The sequence below is a fragment of the Fundulus heteroclitus genome, chromosome 6 (assembly GCF_011125445.2).
Source record: "Fundulus heteroclitus isolate FHET01 chromosome 6, MU-UCD_Fhet_4.1, whole genome shotgun sequence".
Taxonomy (NCBI): Eukaryota; Metazoa; Chordata; class Actinopteri; order Cyprinodontiformes; family Fundulidae; genus Fundulus; species Fundulus heteroclitus.
The window spans coordinates 21,007,831-21,029,580 of record NC_046366.1 but is presented as its reverse complement, the minus strand read 5'-3'; the positions used below and the strand labels follow the sequence as shown (position 1 = coordinate 21,029,580).

The 21,750-nt window shown below is 37.2% G+C and overlaps 1 protein-coding gene across 2 annotated transcripts in view; it reads left to right on the top strand.

The window, feature by feature from the left end:
• Positions 1 to 21,750, top strand: part of pth1r (parathyroid hormone 1 receptor) — a 76,479-nt gene that overhangs the window by 37,258 nt on the left and 17,471 nt on the right. Inside the window, exons 2-5 of one of the 2 annotated variants that reach the window (XM_036138319.1) lie at positions 5,874 to 5,964; positions 13,432 to 13,542; positions 14,848 to 14,969; positions 18,300 to 18,394. In XM_036138319.1, the coding sequence (XP_035994212.1) occupies positions 5,874 to 5,964; positions 13,432 to 13,542; positions 14,848 to 14,969; positions 18,300 to 18,394 (419 nt within the window). Of the gene's footprint in view, positions 1 to 5,873; positions 5,977 to 13,431; positions 13,543 to 14,847; positions 14,970 to 18,299; positions 18,395 to 21,750 lie in introns of both variants that reach the window. The other variant, XM_036138318.1, reaches the window with a different exon arrangement.

The following is a 21,750-nucleotide window of genomic DNA, read 5'->3' as shown; positions in this document are numbered from 1 at the left end:
GACAGGGCATTAATGCAGTTCTCCACTCGGCCTTATATCCGCGCAGAGAATTGCAGTTGAAGTCGTCACGCTGCAATTTGCATAAAGAAACACAAACTTGCGGTTTGTATTCCAGAGACTGGTGATGGAAAACACACAGATATATTTATGTGTATTTTTTCAATTTTTTTTTTTATACTGGCACAAACCCAAGAGTGGTCAACAACAAGAAGACTGTGTTTTGAATCAAATGCAGTAAATGAGAATGTTCATGTTTCTCCACGTGAAAGTTGTGTTTGCCTTGGAGGTTTTGACTCTGGCCAGCAGAGGAGGAACAGTTTTCAGAAATAATCTGAGGACACACTTATTACCCAGGATGCTCCCCTCGAAATCGTAAATGATACTCTACCATTTTCCTGGTAGAAATGTAAATCAAACTCCAGTAGATAAACATTCATTCCCGGTCCGTGATTTTACTTTAAGCTCAGTGTAGTTCTCAGAAGAGCATCATATGGCAGTCAGTAAAATATGTATCACAAATAAAGAGCATGCATCAAGAACGATTTTACTATCTGTGACTGTTTGTAAAATGACTGAACTTTCACCTGAAGTAATGGTGGGCAGTTACTGAGATGAAAATAGTGTTAATGTCTCAGGAACTGTCAGTGGAATATTCTATATTGGCATAGTTAGTTCTGTAAACAGGTTGTATCTATCCTTGTTCGCCTGTGGTCAAATGTTGTTCCATCTGTGGTTGTTTACCGTGCTAAGCCATAAACGTTCTCATTCTGTAGCCTTATTCAGCTCCCAGACTGGACATCCTTATTTCTGCACCAAATGCAATGAAAATATTGATGGATTGAGGTATTGTGGGTTTGTATGGAGAAAACCCACAAGAGCTTGGTATTTTTGCAGTTTATTTTAAAAGCTTGCTAAAAGCGGGCACTTGCATTAGAGACAATTTATGCCAGTCTTGCTTCCCAAATTGTTCAAGAAGATTTTTTAATTATTTTTTTTGTTGCAGATTTTAGTTAGGCTCTCTAGAGTTCTCACATATTACATTCAAATCAGGATATTATTTGCATATTAAGGGAGAGGCAAATAAGGGACATTTATGTAATTAACATTACACCTGATTAATGCATTTATTTTGGCTATTTAGAAGGCTGAATACAAACAGAAACTAACAGTCACCTTTTTCATGTTTTCTACACTTACAGTGCCTTGCTACACTATTCATCTCCTTTGAACATGTCCACATTTTATTAGGTGAAACCCACGACCTTCAGTGTATTTTATTTGTAATGTGTGAACTAGAAGAAGAAGAAATGTTACATACTGTATTTAGGTGGAAGGAAAATGAAAGATTTTGTGAATATGTTTTGACACCTATCCAGGAGTCTTTGTCAGTCCTGGAGGCTCACAGTCGAGTAACCTGAAGTTTGGGAGCTGCTGTTTTCAAGCACCTGGAGGCGCATCCCAAGTTAGTTGCAAATCAACAACCTGCCCATCCCTCCTCTGGGCCATTATGGGTTTATGGTTTTTTGTGAGTTGTTTACTTGGTCACCTGAACCCTGATGAGACTGCTTTTGTAATTTCTGTGAAATTTGTTTAAATGTCTGTTTATAGATGCTGATGAGCCGAAACCCCAAACCTCCCCCTCGGTTCAGTGTCGGTTTCTCTTTTGACAAAGATCGATTGCTTCACCCTCTCTTTCAAACCATCTCTGTTTAAAATATAAACATCATTGTCACCAAAATTATGTCCTTTGCTCTTGAGGTGCAAGTGGACTTCTGAATTTTATAGCTGTTGTTTGGTTTTGCAATGTAGAAGTCAGAGCAATCCTTGCTGCACTGGACAATATAGACAACACTGCTCAGATTTGGTTTAGGTGTTCTGTCCTTGAGATGAACCAGTTATGTGTGTTATGTTTGAAATCCACTGTTAGGTAGGTTGTATTTTGAAAAGATTCTCCTCAGTTTCTCAGAAACTCCTGACACATATATAATGAAAGTGTTTTTGTGTCTCTCTCTATTCTCTTCTTTGTTTGAACAAGGAAGAAGACCAATTGGTAGAATATGTTTATAAGACAACTATCAGTAATGCACTCAGCAAATGAGTCCTTTTAGGAACAACAGCAGGAACAAAGCCGTTCCTGAAAGAAAGTAGTCCCTATAAGCCATGTTGAGGACACAACAAACATGAACAAAAAATACCAGGGACGTGTATTAGTGATAATGTATGTAGACTTACAAAATCAGTATGATCAAAATCATGCTTTTTGGCCTGCATGCAAATCTCTGTGTAGGGGAAAACTAGCATTGCCGTAGATATCGGGACATAAGCTACCACTCAGGTATCAGGAGGCTCAGCCTGGGTAAACCGTCAAAATGTTTCTGGGATTTGACGGAAGTGAGTCGGGAGTTCAGTGTGACGAAGAAATTATGTCCCACAGTTTTCAGATACAGACTAGCTCACAGACCTTGCGTTGTCTGTAGATGTTATTCCACTATTGACTTTAGTAATTGTCAAACTACAAAGCAAAGGCCTTTTTCACTGCATGGTAAATTTTCAAGGAGATTCCAGGACTATAAAACAATTGAGAGTGAAATGCACGTGATTTCATCTCCCTTCACCTGCAATGTTAATAATGCATCCAGAACTCAATGACCTGCAACCTGAAACACTTCTGACAGAGCCCTTTACTTCTGTCTCCCTGCTTGATTTTTACTCTTCCTTCAAAAATGAGAAGATTAAAGTCTTTCTTGGGTCTCCTTATATATGTGAACACACATTTCCAGTGATGCTGTTCAACAAATCCAGATGCAGATGCTCTATCACTGACGGTCACGTCGCAGACGTTCTTCACATATCCACCTCGGACAGTCAGCAAGGTTTCAGTGCACTTGTTCAAGCCCAAAGCAGTAAAATAAAGTAACCCTTCTGCAAATAACCTTTGATGATTGGTTTATGAATATTAACATGTTAATAATAAAATTAATCCCTGCTGTAATGAATGTGTTAGTTTTTACTGTTCGTTACTTCTAAAGGAGTATTCATCTGTTTGTTCTATGCCACATCATGTATTTATATAAATATTTACAGATAATTCTTATTCCTCTGATTATCAGTAGCAGCTAGTCAAAATACATCATTTACTGCTTTTCCAAACACACCTTTTGTGTATTTAGTTTAACATACACCATATTCTTAAACAAATCTGACTTTTATAAATCTTTTTATACACTTTTACAAGATATATTTCATTGTTTAGTTTTCTCATCCTTGTTTAGTATTGTAGATATTAATAACCAGGTTTTCCTGGTTATTAATTTTCCTATTAGTAACTGAACTAATGTTGTTTTTTACAATATGAGTAAAGGCATGTTTTAAATCTTTTATTACATTCAGAAATATAAGTTCTCCACACATTCTTTTAAAGCATTAGACTCTCGATGTGTGCAGATGTTTTATTTTTCATTGGACTGTCTGAAAACTGTTACATTAGCAACACTGAAAAAAACAAATCTAAATAGAAACTTCGGAAAAATGTGCTCATGCGTTCTGATCTTCAGCACTGTGTGATAATTTTTTATGTTTTTATTGCAACCTTTCTTGTCACGCTCTGGTAAAAATAAACGTTGCCGCTTTCAAAACAGTCACATTTGTCACTGCCAACAAATGATCCGCGAGCAAACAGCCAGTCAGTGAGTGTAACCCATTAGAATGAAAAATGTTTCCTTGACTGGACAACCGCACCTGAGGCTCCACGTCCATCTCTAATACGCAGCTCAAAAGCTGGAAATATATAAACTGTGAAAAAGCTTTTAGGAATACATGTTGTCAGTTTTGACTTTCATCAAGCATAAGCAAAAACAGTGGACAGGGCAACCACAACACAAACGGCAGCAGTAAACAGCATGTGAATACTGTTTATTCAAGAGGAAGAGTCAGTCTCCATGGCCTTTTCTATATTTATTCTCTGTGCCACCGAAGACAGAAACAAATACGGCCCTGAAAGCCTAAATGCTTTGACAAGTCCACCGATGTGGTCACTGTAGTTTGACCTTCAGTATAGCATGAGAGGTCATCTAACATCTAGACCCCCATGTTGCCAGCACTCATATTTCCATCTGCCTCAGGGTTCCATTAGATCAGTCTTGGGATGAACAATACATTCTTCAAGATTTAACATTATATTTTGTTGTATTTATTGTGATGGTTATAAATTTGAAGGGAAGATTTTTCTTTTCTTTGGTAATAAATTGTAGGGCTTGGACTTTGTGTCACTTTATGCTGTCAGAGCTTTTGGAAACACAGAGCTTTGGAAACACAAACAATGCTCTTAAGAAAGCATATCCAATATGAAATAGCCTAAAGTATAGCAGTTAAATTCACTAAACAGCACACAATTATTGCATTTAATATTTTATTATCCCCTCATGAACACAACTGTGGAAAAAACTGTAAAAGTTACAATCCCAATCTTACTTCTGTGGGTTTGTAAATGTCATCAGTTTGAGTTTACTGTTCACAAGATAACATAACCTTATCCAGATAACATTTTCCCCCTAATGATAATAAATGCTATTTTATCATTGCTCATTTCTTGCTCCAATCCTGTCTCAGCAGGATGGATTGTAAGCTTCCAGTTCCACCAATGGTTCTGTCCGCCTGCTTCGGTCACTTAAAGTTGCATAGTGCAAGTTTTGAAGTTAAATATTATTTATTTTCCTTCCCATTCATGCCCTTACAATTGCCCGACGTATGAAATTAGTTATCCTCTATTTATTGCAGTTGCCTCTATAGGCTCTATTAGTCAGTTCATAATAGAGTGATTTAGGCTGAATCTTCTGGGTGTGACGCGCTGCACGTTGTCGTTCACCTGGCTGATTTGTTAGGTCTCCGCCATCATCGATTCATTAGCGAGAGAACAAGGGCTAACCTCAATATTTTTAGCTTCCTTACCTCAGAAGACATCAGTCCTCTAAAGAATGACCTGTGCAGTAGCACAGATGCTTTTCCTCTTCTCCCTGCACGTGTACAACACTGGTGTCATTTTAACTTGTTGCCAGAGGGGGCAAACTTCTGCAAAAATCCTGGAACTTGCGCTATGCTCCTTTTAACTCGAAGGCCCTTGGTTCTGATGCGGTTTCTAGCAAAGGGGATTGGGATTTGGGCCCGCTTGCTGCAAGGCAACATCACTGAGAAAGTGCAGGGAAAAGAAAAATATAAACATCTGTCTCTGCAGATAATATTTTGTAACTGTTTCCATTCAAGGTTCCACGTAATTGTCAAAGGGATGAAAAGACTCACCTCAGAGTTGAACATTATTTTCTATTTAAAAATAATTTATTATGGATTGTATATATATAAAAAAAGCTTTTCTGAATTTTTGAATTTTCAAACAAGGTCATTCAAAAAAGGAGATAGTTTGGCACATTTTCACAGGAATATGAACAATAATTCTTTTGACCATAACAACACCTCGGTCATAAAAACCTTAATGCATTTGGAAGAATCAGGTAGGGAGCTTTTCGGGCTCGTCTAAAAGGTTTGTCATGATTGAAGAGAAAAGCTTAATATGTGTGAAAGGTCATATTTGGGTGTTTGTGCTCACCACAACAGTACTATTAGCTGGCATTCAGATATTACTCATTTTAAATTAAATTGCACAAGAAAAACCTTTGGTTCAGAACTGCTAAATGTTTTAAATACACCTGTTTTTGGTTTGTTGTTATCTTTATGTCCTAAAAAGTAGTACACATTAATCTTTTGTGTTTCTTGTATATGTCATTATCAACGAGGTTTTGCACCCAGCTGACATGAGGTCTTTTGCACCACAGTGTTATTTCCTGCCTATCCTAACTCCACGTCATTGCTCTCTTTTACAGGTGTATGCAGATGATGTGCTGACTAAAGAGGAGCAGATTGGTCTGTTGTTCATAGCTAAGAGAAAATGTGAAGAAAACATTAAATCGAGAGGTAAAGTACCCGGTGAGTAGAGTTTGACTTTTTGCCCTTGGCTTTGTGGTCCTTCAATGAGTACATTGACCATGTAAAACTTAGAGATGCTTTTGGGTGCAGATCCGCATATCTTTATTTAAATATCTGCTGACACTTATATTTACCTATCCAAAAACTCTGTAACTTAAATATAAAGCGTTGCTCTTTTCCATTCCTGTTGTATATGCTAATATTGACAAACTACAGAGATAATCTTAGCTATACTCCTGCTTTTTAAATCTATACACGCTTTTGTAATCATGTTTACAAGAATAATATTTACATAATAAGAATGTTTTTTTTTTTCCCTTTTTTGCTATTCATATCAATGTCAGCTGCAGAGCTGCTAAGTTTGTGTAGCGGCTACTAAAAAGGAGGGTGCAACAAGTCTTACAATGTAACAATAATTTAGTCAACTCTGTGGCTTTCTTGGCCTTTTAGGTATTGGAGAAATTGTCTGAAAGTTTTCTACATCCAGTAACACAATTACTTGGTAAGAATACATTTCAATTAGCCTCATTGCTGTGAATGATGCCAGCGATAGCTCTTTGTTTCTAATCACTAAAAAGTTCAGTCTGACATAAATTCAACTACTCCTAAAACCCCGGTGTGTAAGATTTTCACACTGTCGCACCGTCTAGTAGTGCACTAAATTAATTACAAATGACCTCACTGTTTAGTGTAATAACTACTACAGAAGCCCCTGAGTATCATAAATGTGACAATGTAAACATGTCATCCATGTATTAGCTGCTGCTAACAACTAATAGCTACGGTCATCGTGTGAAATAGTTTTTTGCACTGTTGCCAACTTCACTGGTTTCTAAAATTGCTTGTAAATTCTTAGAATCGCACTTTTTTGGGCTCGTTTCTGCACGGGCAGTCGCTTATTTGGGGTCTAATATAAGCGACTATAAACACCAGTAAAGAGACCCGGTCCTGCCACTGCATTACAGACAGTGAAGGCTGATATTCCTCCGCCGCTCCCCGTCCACACATGCACACATAGAGGGAGAGGGAGAGGGAGACGAACAACTGAGCCATCTCTGCCTGCCAGGAGGACAGAGTAGCTGCTGGAAAGCGACTGTCCTGTTTCTTACATAATGGCAAAAATAAACTTCACTGTAATATTGAATTATCTTACCTGTCCAGCAGAAAGCCTGATACCTCCTCATTCGTTTTAAATCTCTGTTGCCTTATGAAATATCTCCAACTGGTACTAATAGATATGCCAATATAGACTGTCATTTCTCCTGGTTCTTACTACTTTTTCTTGGTTACTTTCTCTTCCTTCTCGCTGGGCAAACAGTATGGATGGTCCTACATTTCAACAGAAAACGGCAAATAGAATGATCCACAGTCATCTTTGCTTGTTTTATACTCTACTGACAGCGTGTCTTCATACAGAAGACAGATAGAGAAAACGCGTATGGCTGACAAGTTTGGCCCGTTTCGGCTACTGTAAGCAGAAATAGTGACGCAACATGCCGCCTACCGGTGGGTGCACCGACACCGATGTGTTTATAAACTACTAATTCTAACTTATGAGAACACTTTCATTTTTGATGTGATGTTATTAGACTTTGCCAGAATATGTATTTATAAAAGCAATACATGATTTTTGCTAATTAAGAGCCAAACTACGTAGTTACACACTGTCCCTTTTAATATAAGCAAAAAAACAAAAAAGTAATACATTCTTAAATATTCATTAAGCATTTTTGTATTGTTCAACTCCTAAATATCTCCATATATGTATATATATATATATATATATATATATATATATATATATATATATATATATATATATATATATATATATGTAGGAGGTGATGCTGAGCTGAACTAAACTTACTCTGCATTCAGCAGGGACTTCAAGACTGTCCGCTAAAAGGTGTCTTCCCAAATAAGCTCCAACCATATGTGCTAATTTTAAGTACTTTGCTAAATAAAAATAATTATTTTAAAAAATGTATTGATTTATTTTAAACATTTGTTCATATGCAATTTCTACAGTTCAAATTGTATTAGTTAACCGTGCAACAATCTTTTGACTATGCGTTTAAGCCTACAGAGCACAATAACTTGAAATATGACCTCCAGCAACACAACACTGTGGCATCTAGATCGATGGCCATGATCCAAGAAAAACTTTGTATCTGACCCAATGTTGAGATTGAGATCACACTGTGCCCATCTTCTAACTCAGTCAGTCTGATGTTAATCAGCACTTCAACTGGGGCGACTGGGGCTCAATGGGTAGAGTAGTTGTCTTGCAATTGGAGGGTTGTAGGTTTGGTTCCAGCTTCCCATGACACAAGTGACATGTGCCCCTGGGTAAATCAACATGTGACAGGGGGACATCAACTGGCCCCGATTTGCCTACCAATTGGTAGGCCCCAAGTTGCCTGCCAGTCTGAGTATCAGTGTATGAATGAGTGTGAGTGGGTGAATGTGGCTGTAGTGCAAAGTGCTTTGAGTGGTCAGTATGACTGGAAAAGTGCTATATAAGTTTAGTACATTTACTTTTGACATATTGATGGTAAATGTACTTTTGTAACTGAGTGCTGTCCAATGAAGAAAATGCAGTCTGAAATGATTAATCTTGTACCTTACAGTAGAACCAGGCTGACTGGAACTATAGCAGAAAGAATGCCTTCTACCTTGGCTTATGATTGTTATTGGTCTGTTACTATGTGAAGGCGTGTATGAAATGCTTACAATCGACTGACTGCAATTTTTGGATTAGGTTAATTTTTACCAGTATGTCTTTACCAGTAAGTCCTTTTAGATCTTGCAGTCATAGTATTTCTTCTTTTAAAATCTCATTTTGTTTGCTTTGTCCTCCCACTGTCTTTCCTGGAACTGGAGTTGAAGCCGATCCTTGCGTGTATTTGTATATATATGGGCGTCCAGAGAACAACGTTTTCCACCAGACCCCATCATCTACTCCATCTGTGGTTACTGTTTTATTCCCAGTCGGCTGTTTAGCGGGGATAAAGAGTCCTGCAACCAAGTCATTTGTAATATTTTATTCACAATCCCAGAACAATAAGGGGGGCATTGAGTTATTTGACCCCCCAAACCATGTATTTGTAAATGAAACACATAATTAAGAACATACCAGTCTAGAAAACCAAAAACCAAAAGCTATTGTTGACTCTCCCCTGTGGTCACATTCCTTCCGGGGTATTACCCAACATTTCATGGTTTTGATAGAAATCCATAGATCTTATATTAGATAAAAAAAAAAAAAGTTAAAGACATGCTTAACTGAGAAAATTAGCCGTCGAAGAGCATCTTTTGTTTAGTCAGGGAATGTTAACACATCCTCCACACTATTTGGACACTCATATATGTGTGGAAAGCCATAAAACCAATTCATCCTTAATTGCATTTGCATAATCTGCAAAGAATAAAAAAAATCAAAAGATTTCAAATTTAAATACATTTATGTATGCGTGTGTGCGTACGTGTGTTTCTGACAGTAGCTCTGTTAAATGCCGGAGGCTCTGGTCTGGGGGGGAACATCAGCACAGGAGAGCTGACCTGCATCCACTGTTTGTGATTCATCTCCATGTATTTGGCCTCTTATGGAAGGTTGAACATGTCAGTTCAATACCAAAACAACTGAAGAAATTGCATTACACATGTTACCTTAATGAAGAGAAAAATATTTCTCTGACGAGTTTGTGGCATATGCCTGGATGAACACAAACTACATACTCGCTTCAAGTACTTGATTGGGCTCTTTTTCAAGGTAATGGCTTAGGAATTGCTCTGACTCTGCTTGATTTGGTTTTAAAAGCCACATCTGGCTTTTTCTAATTTTGTAAAGTGGAAAGCAGGGAAAATCTGGGCTCCCATTGCGTACGGCAAAGTAATGTTGACTTGCAAGATCTGATAAATTTCTGTTGAAACATTGCTTTTGCTCGCTGGTGACCCGAGTAAGTAATAGCACTCAACATTTGGAAATTATTTACTCCCTTGAACTGCAAGGTTCTCTACACCAGATCCATGGGAAGTTGAGGGCTGCACTCACTAATCTACACTGATCCTAGGATTTTGCTCCCACGTGCAGAGATCTCATTGGCTCTTGTTGGCTTTTGTATTTTTATGTACTAAGGTTATTGCCTCCATCATGTCTATTAGTACAGCCTTTTCAATGCACTTTAAGGATCTCTTAATGTCGGCCAATTCTTTAATCTGTTGGTGGTACATGTAGTGCAGAGGCTTATCTAGCCAGGATTCTTTGTAGGCCTTCTGCTCCATGAGGCTTTCACATAGGATTTGTGTGCCTGGATCTTTCTTTTTTTTATCCCTATCCATAGGTTATCACCAGTTTTCGGCTTTCCAACTTCTGTTTAGTACAAATAAAGTGCCTTGCAAAAGGATTCATACCATTTGAGCTTTTTCAAGCTTAGTCATGTTATGACCGCAAACTTTAATGTATTTTTATTGGGATGGTATATGATAGACCAACTCAAAGGGTTAAATGTTAAATGGAAAGAAACTAATACATGGTTTTCAGATTCTTGCAGCCATGAAAATCTTAAACAACTGATACAACTGTGGTTCACCCCCTTTACTTTGACACATCTAAATTACTTGAAGCTGAACGCCTTCAATTTATTCCACCTCTGTAATCTAATATCAGTATGAATCCAGCTGTTCTATAAAGGCCTCAAAGTTTTGTTAAAGAACATGTGTGAAAAAACACAACCATGAAGACAAAGGAATATAGCATACAGGTCAGTGATAATATTGTGATGTTTTAAACAGGGTTGGGTTTTAAAGCAGTATTCCATGACAGAGAGCCCAAGTCCTGTGATGAACTGACGAGCTGTCCAGGCTGTAGCCTGCCTTTCGCCCAATGACAGCTGGAGACAGACACTAGATCCTCTATGATCCTCCACAGAAAAGTGTGTATTGACAACGGTTGAATGGATAAATGGATATTCCTAGATTTGAACCATGATCTCACACAGCCCCATCCAATTCATAATCAAAATAGAAACAGTGCGGAACCACTGCAAAACTATCAAAACATGAAATCTAGATTTAGGAAAATATTAGTACGAGTTGAATAGATCCACAGTTCATGTGATTGAATCCATCAACAGGATATCTATTGCCACTCCACAGTTCTGGGGTCTCATTTATAAAACATTGTGTAGGATCCGTACTAAAAGTTTGCAAACGCCATTTTCAGCATTTAGGCGATTCATGACCGGCAAGCTTTTTCCCATTATAAATCACAACTGCACTTGAACGTTTGTGCATAAGGTTCCATCTAATTTTCTGCCCTCTACACGCCCATATTCAACCATAAATGATCAATACAAAGCACCTTATGAATGGCAATGCGTACCTAAATGAGCCAGCTGATCATTTCTATTTTATGGTAAAAAATGGCAACCACAGATAAAAAGTACAAGGAAACTGAAAAAAAAAAAACCAAAAGGCCTTTATTAACTGTGTAAACAGAGGTACAGGCACATATGTTGTCCACATTAAAAGAACTGGTTGAAAAGTAAACCCTATTGGTGTCTTAAACGTCGGCTCCGAGTTAAAATTCCTCTTGTCTTTGCAGGGTCATCCAGCCATGCTGCATCCGCCACGTAGTATTACAACACGAGTGTCACCGCGGTATTTAAATATTTACAGCAATCAGTGTGATTAGCTCACACCTTGTCACAATTTATATGTTTATCTGTGGTGCACATCACCCTGGTGAAGAAATGGGACCGCTTCCACGACACAATTTAGTGTCGCGGAAGCATTTTGCTATGCGTTTGATGTAGCGTTATATGGCCGTAAGAAAAGACTCATGATTCAGTGAATGCGGAAACCCTGTTTGTGGCTACATGGAAATTCATCACTGTCCTGGATCAGACCAATGACCGTGGTGCAAACTTCAGGAGGTCGTTTGTGTACAGGGAGACTCTTTTTCTGCATGTTTTTTGTAGTGTTTTGATAGGAATTTACTTGATTTGGAGTTTTAAATAGACACAATCCATCATTACATTGCTGAGACAATGTTTTCCTTGAGAGGGAGCGCTGAGGTTTGCTTGGAGAGGACAGTGGAGGGATGTGGGTTCAAATCCTGAGACCTCGCCAGTGTGAAAATAGCTCAGCCCTGAAGCTTGTGGTTTTGGGTGTAGAACAACACCGGGGATCATTATAAAAGACCATATGTATGAGAAGAAAATGCATAATGTGTTTTTACATCTGCTGCTTCTGCTGCTTGGAGGGAAATAGGGTTGGGGTGGGGGGGCTGGGGGTTAAACCCCCAGTGACATCACTAATACCCAAGCTCCCCCATAGTCACGTTTATATTTAAATCGTGGTCAAGGAATTTACGGGAAATTGCACACTTGAGTGTGTTTGGTGTTTAATTTAAGCCTGTAAGTAGGTGGTCTTTATGGTAATAAAACCTATGGTAAAAGGAGAGCGGCTTTTCTACTTTTACTCCCAGCATGCGTGGTCAGCATGATTTTTGAAACTAAACTCTGTTTTTCTCCCACCAGAAGTCTACAGGAATCAGTCAGCTCCACAGAGTCTACCCTTTAATTTCATGCTCTCAGTGACAATCGAACATAATGCAAGTCGTCGTAGCGTCACATGCTTTTATGCAATGAGAAAATACTGGATCTGCTGCAAAGAAGGCATCATTTCAGTTTTATGTGCAGCTACTTATTAGTGGTCAGAGTGGTCAGATGTTTTCAATAGTACAACATAAATGCCAAGGCTTGAGAGGGAATTTTGCCATGGCTTTGTGCAGAAAATGTTGCTCCTGTTATGAAAGCCTAGGATCAACAAACTTTAGATTTATCAGACTGTCATTAGTTTGATAACTAGATAGACCTAGAAGTAACCTATGTCACATAGTAATTTAATTTGTTCTTAATAGCCCATTTAGAGTGCCATAATGCAGCCAGTTTTGTAGAAAATCTTATAAATGAGATCCATGCTAAAAGCATTTGCAAACAGAAGACATACATGATCCTTAAAACAGTAAAGCACTTATGGAAACTTGGAGCAACTAACAATCAACCCTTAACAAACACTCTGGAATCAATTGGCACCTTGTTGTCAGCATACTGGGAATTCCAATGTTCACTCCATAATCATGTTTCAGCAAATGGAAAGTGGTGTGAGTGCACGTGTTTCTGTCAAATTACCTGTACTTTCCTTTGGCACAACAAAGTCTTATTTACTGTCAGATTCACTGGAAATTACACAGTTGCTTCTAAGAGTTCCTTTACATAAAAACATAGGTTGAATAATTGACCTACTTTTCTAAAAGTCAACACAAGCCTTAAAAGCAAGCAGCACTGCTGCTTTTCTGAATGCCAGTTGAGATTTATCATACCAAATCATACTAGAGCAACACTTTGTGGCCTTGTTTTTAAAAAGTCAACGTTGTTTGGGTCTCTGCAGATGGCTTTTGTTCACCGGAGTGGGATGGCATTGTGTGCTGGCCTGAGGGACCTCCTGGAAACCTTGTGTCCACATTGTGTCCCGACTACATTTATGACTTCAACCACAGAGGTAAGACTGGGTTTGAATACTGTAAAGAGCAGTGATTCTGATTTCATTTTATAAAATCCAAAACACAAAACCCTTTGGCTAATTTACAGGTAAAGGCCAACTTTTCACACCCCGCAATAAGTCTGCGTTGACCACTTCAGTCTAACTAATTCCTTATTGTCCATCAGCTATGTTGAGCTATAGCTGAAGATACAGCAGTTAAAATGTTTTTTATATTATTTATTGCAGAATGGGGAGTAAAACTGCATAAGATATACTTTTCCAATTTAAATGATGCAACATCACGAGAGTGTGTGTAACTGCTATGTTGATCCAAAACATATAATAGCAGTTTCAGGGAACAAGCATTTGACATTTGACTTGTTACACTTTCAAAGATCCAGATACAAAATAATAATATGCACACAATTTTTTTTAATTATGTTCAAAGTGATAAGGATGAAGACCAGTTTTCTTTTTCTTTTCTTGTTTTTTTATTGATATCGGGTCTCAGTCTCAGGCTTAATTACAGTTACCGTCAGATTTTGGAAAATCAGTGGCTTTAATATGCAGAGGTACAATACACTGCATTTCATCAGTATTTCATGGTCCATTTTAGTGATGTTACCGTGTCTATTTTAGTTTGCTTATCAGACATGTTCACATAATGCTCTAGAATCAATTTTATTTGACAGGGAAAGATATTTTTATACCCAACAATAGTTCACAAAGTAAATGTTCTGATATATATATATATATATTTATATATATATATATATATATATATATATATATATATATATATATATATATATATATATATGACATAAATAGCTACCATCTTGCTCTAACTGAGAAGCCATTGTAATATCAGCATGCTTCCTCTGTGTTTTGATATAAATTTCTGATAACTTGGCTCTTAAGATTTCTCATTAATTGTGGGGACTTTCGTTGCAGTGTCCAGTTTTGATCCAGCTTTAATTTATTTTGTAGATGTTCTCAAATTCTCCTCAAGTAGTTTCTGAAACATGGTCGAACTCATGATGGATTCTAGAGAGTGAGTTGACCAGGTCCTGCAGTAGCGTCCCTAAACTGTGGCACCGTATCGGCTTCCTTTCCTTGAATGCTGCATTTGGTTTTGCATTTAAAAGAAGAAAAATAACAAGGCTAAAATGCTAGCTTGTAATGCATTTTGTACCTTCATTGCGATTTGTAGACCTGTGAACTGATGTTTTACATGTTTCTTCTATGATACTTTGTTGATTGTGCAGCTTGAATCTATAATTAAAATCTAATTGGGGTTTTTCTTCTCTTTCTGGCATGTAGGACTGGCATACCGTCGGTGTGACAGCAATGGAACGTGGGAGCTAGTCTCAGTCAACAAAACATGGGCCAATTACAGTGAATGTGCAAAATTCCTTTACATTAACAACTATACCAATGAAAAGGTGGGACCCTTCTCTTTTCTGTTTGTATGTTAATTTACAAATATACACAGCATGCCTTCTAATTATGAGCAGATGTTTGACTAAATCCACCACCAGTCTAAACTGTCATTCTCAAAACATTACGGCGACTATGCAATGAAAACGTGCAATTATAATTCCTTTGAAATTAGTAATTTGCAGTATGCCTTATAATTAATGTGCAATGTTAATAAACTATTATGTTAGGAGCTTTATGTGTGGAAGATAACTGGAGATAATGAGAGGGTGGCTGTGTGGTTGCTTTTTTAAAAATGCATCTATGATTAACTAAATTCCTGCTTGAGAGTGAAAAGAAACCCGTGTTACATTTATTTTAATTGGAAATTCAAAATATGCAAATGCAATCACATGAGAATTTGTTAAACCGTATTTTTTTTTCTCCCATCTTTCCTGTTTCTTATTTTTTCATGTGACCTTTGCTGGTCAAAATCAAATTGATACTGAAAAATTACATTAACTATTCCCTCTATTAAACATAACTTTATACCAATTTCGAGTCCCCCAAGAATTTTCAGAAACGGTCCGTTAGATAAAAATGTAATAGTGGTGTTTGCCCCAACTGGTTGGTAAGAAGATATGGCTCCAACTCATCCCAGGTGTCCTAAAAGGTGTTTGATGGGGTTTCTTTCAGGACTCTACTCATGCCTCTTCAAGCCTCTGTCCACACTTTTATCAAAACTGAGATTTTTCTAAAGCATTTGCACCTCCTGTCCACAGTCTTCCAGAGTTATTGTTTTTTTTTATTTTTTTATTTCAGTTTGTGTTGTACTGTATGTGCACTGGATACCCAGAGGTTACTTTAAAACAGTGACATAACAGCAAAATTTGCTCATGCTCACATTGGCTTTCTGGTGCTACATACCACAACCACAGTGTAGCCGCTTTTTTTATGGGTTTTTCCATTTCTGCATTGCCTTGTCCTCTTTTTGTTTCCATTAAATAACAAATGTAACCAGAATGAGTTGATGACTAAAATTAAAGGTAATAAGTGTCAACAAAACACAAGCTATAATTGTTTTGGGGAAATCGTTAGTCTAGCACTTCTTTAGACATGCTGAGGATCTTCTAATTGTTGATGTCGCTGATGTCAGTAAAGCGTTTTTAGTCGGACTCCCAGACTGGATGCATATATTTTAAACAAATGGATGAAAAAAACACATCGGTTTAGCATAACATCCAGAGTTGTGTAGCTGGGACCTAAATCTGGAAGCCTTATGGATCTCACTATGACTAAATCTTTAAATCTACCTTCAATATTGTTGTTGTTATGTCATTACTAATCTTCTTTCACTGCGGATAGATAAAAAAAAGAGTATCAGCAGAGTAAGTCCGTGGATGGATTTTTGACCTTTCGGGTGTTTTTTTTTTTTTTTTCCTTTATGGAAAATCTCATGTTTGACATGTTTTTGAACTGTTTACTTTTTCTACCATAACAGTTGGAAGACATCAACAATTACATGTTTAGAGTTAATGTTGTGATTATGTTTAGATACTTTAAGTGGTGATTATGCATTATAAATCTATATCATAGAAAGATGCACATGTGTTAAAATCCTCTCTATATCCTCATGTTGTAATGATGACGGATGTATTGGAGCAATACAGATGCGATAGCAATTTGGCAAAATTAAACGTTTGTGGAAAAAAAAACGAAGACGACATGGTTGTTGCAAATTATGTGTTCTTCCTTTTTGTCGATAGCCCCATTTTTCCCATATAAGTGCAATAGCATCTTTATAGAAGTTCTTAATAAGGCAGTTACTACCCCGATATTGTTTTTCTAATCATGATTCCTTTAAAATACAACCAAAGGCACTTTTCGGGTGTTTTGCCTCTAAACAGCACCATAAAGCTGTCCCCTTAATGACTTCAGGAGTCGACATTTTCCCCAAAGAGCACTTCCCGTAGTTAATCAGAAATAAATATGCACAGAAAATGCTGCCATACCGCAGACCCTTGCCACAACTGAGACGTGCGTTTTTCCTGGCACCATTCCCTGATGCTGAATGATAACAGCAGCACAGTTCAGAAGAAGGATCATTGGCCTCTGAGCATGTTGACGTAAAGAGAGTTTCGTGGAGGATCAGTTTACGGGGTCCTTTCCCAGCCAACCTACTGCTACATAATCAAACATTTGAATTATGTTGCCATCCTTCACATCTCAAGACTTGAGACTTTTCTTGTACCACGTTGAAATAAATTTACTGACGTTTTGAGGACAAACCTTTTTCATTATGGTGCCAATATTTTATTATACCACATTTATTACATAAATATGACTATGTTGTTACACACTGTGATGATAACGTGTGGTACTCAAGTGTTCTTTATTTATACATTACAGAAAATTTTGTATCAATTAATGTACTATTTAATTATTAACATTATTTAATACAAGTCATTTTCTTGCTCTTTTATATGATTGTCATGTTTTTAAAAGCTTAGTTTGTGTTTTTTTACACACTTGTTTTATTTATCTCCTTCCTTACTTTTTTTGTTGTTGTTTTTTTCCTATAAAGCATTTTGAACTAGAATGTGTATGAACGGTCCTTTACAAATAAACTTGCCTTTCCTTGCAGTGGCACACACTGGCGTATTAGACCTGTGCTTATACTGCATAGATTCTCAACATGTCCAAAATAATCTGGTCTCTGTGGTGATGAAAGTGTAATTTGTGTTGTTGTTTTTTAAATGACAAAAACAACAAGAAAAAAAACCCTAAATATTCTGGTTTTATTTTACCACTGTTTAAAATGTCTTCATATTGGTACAATAAAGAGAGTTTCAGACCCCTGCTACACTGCATTTACTATAAAACAGTAACACAGAGCACTTGAATTTGGCAGCATATGAAAACAATACATTGTTTCATGTAGAAGAAATTGATTTACCGTGGCCCAATTAAAGTTTAGAAACATGTAAATGCTAATCAGATTTAAAGGACACCTAAATTAACTAAACTGTACTTTGCATTCAGTATTGTTGGCTTAGAAGCTTGGGCCATTTCTTTAGTTACAACATTAATTTACTTCTGTTATCTGTTCAATTTTGACACGTGACTTGGACTTAGTGTGTTACCTTAATTTTTTATTCACCACAGTATGAGTTGAATTATTTTTTCTGAAAATAAAATGTAGTTTTTCAAACATTAGGGATTTGGGTCACAAATCCCTAATGTGATAAATCAACATTTTTTTTAAAAAAAAGGAACATATATCTCTTCCTCATAGTTTGTGCTTTTACTCACTTGGTGTTGTGTTGACACTTTAACATGCTTTTCATCTTTAACAGGATGTTTTCCACCGTTTGTACATCATCTATACGGTTGGGTACTCCATCTCCTTTGGATCACTTCTGGTGGCTGTTGTCATCCTGGGATATTTTCGGTGAGTTTGCTCTGTTGCTTCCTTTTAACCTCAGACGTTCCCAAGGGACAGATTTTGACACCAGGGGAGAATCTAAGGCTGGATAAACAGGAAGAGTTGATGTTTAATAATATTGAGATGATTCATTTCATAGTCACGCAAAGAGCACGTAAATGTCACGATGGTGGTTAAAAGAAGCAGTGTCATGAGAAAAAAAAAAAACGTTTTTCCATCAATAGGAAATCACTTAATGCTGCATATTATCCATCACGATGACAGCATTAAGCATGCAAACTGTATTAAACATTACCTTTGACTTTAAACAGACTGTGATATAACTTACCTTTGAGGAACTGACTAGCTCCAGGCTTGCATTAATGAATTCTTCATTGCCTGACATTTAGATCTTGTTTTACTTTCATGCTGGTTTGAGGTTTTTGATGTTGGAATTGTGTATGTGTACGATAAAAATAAATCCTTGTAATATAGGAAGAAATTAGAATAAAATCTGGCTTCTGCAATACTTGTTTAATGAAAAATTTTAAACAATTACTGACCGTGCCTTGCAAGAGTATTCACGCCCCTTGAACTATTTCAACTTTTATCAGATGCCGACCACAAACGTTCATCTTTATTTGAATTTTACATAATAAAACAACACAAAGTAGCACAGAATTGGTAAATGTAAGAATCTGGATAGATGATTTTCATTTACATATGTATATGTAAATGAAAAGATATAGCTGAAAAGAGTTGCTTGCGGTTCAAAAGCCTACCTGAGTCAGTACTTTGTATAGCTATCCTTCGCTGGACTTACAGACATGAACACAACCTAACACTGAAAATGTTTGCCAGCTCTTGTTAGTTAACTCAATCATGTAGGACAGTGAGTATCTGTGAACATTGGTTTGTATGTTTTACCACAGATTCTTAATAAGATTTAGTTCTGGACATTAAACGGGGTCTCCTAACTCACTAAATATGATTTCATGTAAACCATAAAATTGTATCTCTGCCGGTATGCTTTGGGTCATTGCTGAAGAAAACCATCCTCTCAGCATGATGTTGCCAGCGCCATGTTTCACCATGGGGATGGTGTGTTCAGGGTGATTTAAAGAATTAATTTGCTGCCACATATAGGGTTTTGTTTGTAGCCCAGTGAGTTAAACGTTTGCATCATCTCCCCAGAGCAACTTCCTCAACTTGTTTGTTTTGTCTGAATATCTCTCCTGAGTTTGGGATCTCTCTAGTTCCTCCAAAGTTGCTTTGGGCCTTTTGGGCCTGCCAAATTATGTGTACGGCAAGGTCTTGGTATGTTTCTATAATCTGACAGCTTTCGATGATATATTGATCAAGCGCACATTTAGTTGTTGAAGGTTGGGTAATCCAACACTTTAAACTTCTCCACAGCTTTCCCCTTAACCTTTCTGCCATGTTCCTTGGTCTCCATGATGTTATCTGTTTGCCATTGTTCTCCCAAACCCCATGTTGCCTCATAAAATGTCTGTTTTTACCCTGATATTAAACTACATGTGGACTCACTGGCAATTGGTGGCACCCAACCTAGATTAAATCTAGGTAGGGTGACCAAACATCCTCTTTTGCTTGGGAATGACCACAGTTTACGTTCTGTCCGGGGCATCCGTGGGGGATTCATATATTCATGAAAATGTCCAGTTTTGATTGTTTTTCTCTGGACCATTAGGCTTGTAACTGACTGGTGTGATGCACGGGATAAGGCAGCCTTTATTTCATGTGACATCATCCCCGAGCTGCTGCTAAGAGGATGGTTCTTCTCCGTTCACAGACAGAACGGTGACATGGTTCTGCTGCTGTTTACAAGGTGTCGAATGGGCAGGTGTACCTTTAACAAATTTCCCCCATACGTCCTGGTTGGGACAAGCTGTTGGCAGAGTGCCCTATATGCAAAGTTGGCATATGTGTTTCTGTGTAGGTTGCATAGATCTCATCAGTTACACGGACACAGAAAAGTATAAAAAGACTGTGCAAATTGACTGAGTTTGTTGTCACATCCAGGAAAAATGGTTAGCATGCACCAGAAGTGGACCAAATATTTTGAGAAATCCAAAAATGTTGCTCAGAATTACTGAAGATTGCACAGTTTGTCTTTGCACTTCCCTCACACTATGCTAATGTTGAGTGGGTTTCCTCACTGATGGACATCCAGCAGACCAAGGGGAGGAACGAGCTTTCTGTTAAGAAGAGGATTCTGCTTGTGCGATATAAGACTCGCAAAGACTTTCATGACTTTCATTCATCAAAAACCCAAATAAGTGTGTAACTGAGCAGGAAGATCTCAAGAAATGCAAATAACCTGCGTGCATATTTATGCATAAAAAACACCACTAATTAAAGTATTTCTAAGAATGAAAGAGTGTGCAAAGTAGGACCAGCTGTGCTGCAAAATATGGATGGACAGACAGAATGATAAAGATAAAAATAGGATAGAGAAGTAAAAACTGAGTTTACACATGTGTGTTTATTAACTAAGTTTGTTAAATAAGCATCTTTGTGAAACTGCTACTTTTTATTTTTTTATTATTACATAGAAAAGAATAGAACACTGGATTTCTCAGAATATTATTTCACATTTTGGTTCATTTTATATTATTCTTTTACAGAAGACTAATTATTTATATTCTATTCTTATTTAATTGAATAATAAGTCATTCTTGTACTTGGTAACTTATGAAAGGCTATCTGAAGTCTTTTTATTCAACTGTTTTTTTTTTCTAATCACATGGAGAAGGCATACTTGAAGTATATTTTAAATTATACGCCTTCCTTATAAAACAGGATTGTTAGTGTTTCACAACTGGATCAAATGTCCTTTTTTTTGCAAATAAAATCTGAATAAAACACGTTAAAGCCTTTTGTAAAAAAAAAAAAAAAAACATGGAAAAAAAAGTTTAAGGAGTATGAATGCTTTTGCAAGGCTTAATACCTTACCTCACCCCTGCTGATTAAAACCTACATTCTGAAATAGAGAAAAAGTTTGCAACAGGGTTGAATTTGGATGATTTTGTTTCCCGCTGAGCAGTTTGGTCAGTATTTGCTTATTTTGTGGGGCATAGGGAGTATCGAGAATCGATGTGAAGGCCCTGTTTACTAATGTTCCCACCGACGTAACTTACAGTACAGGTAGTCAGTCAGAAAGCTTTTAGGAATGCTTCCAACTGGCACCAGGAAATATACGTGCCAAATGAGTTTAATAAGTTATCCCAGGGGCCCATCTGACATTCTGGCACTGGGCTCCGGAGCGCTACAGCCATGTCTCCCCTTCAACACATCAGCTTTTAAAAAGGAGAGCTCATAAACGTTTTCCAGAGGGAGCAAAGGGATATTTTACATTAGCA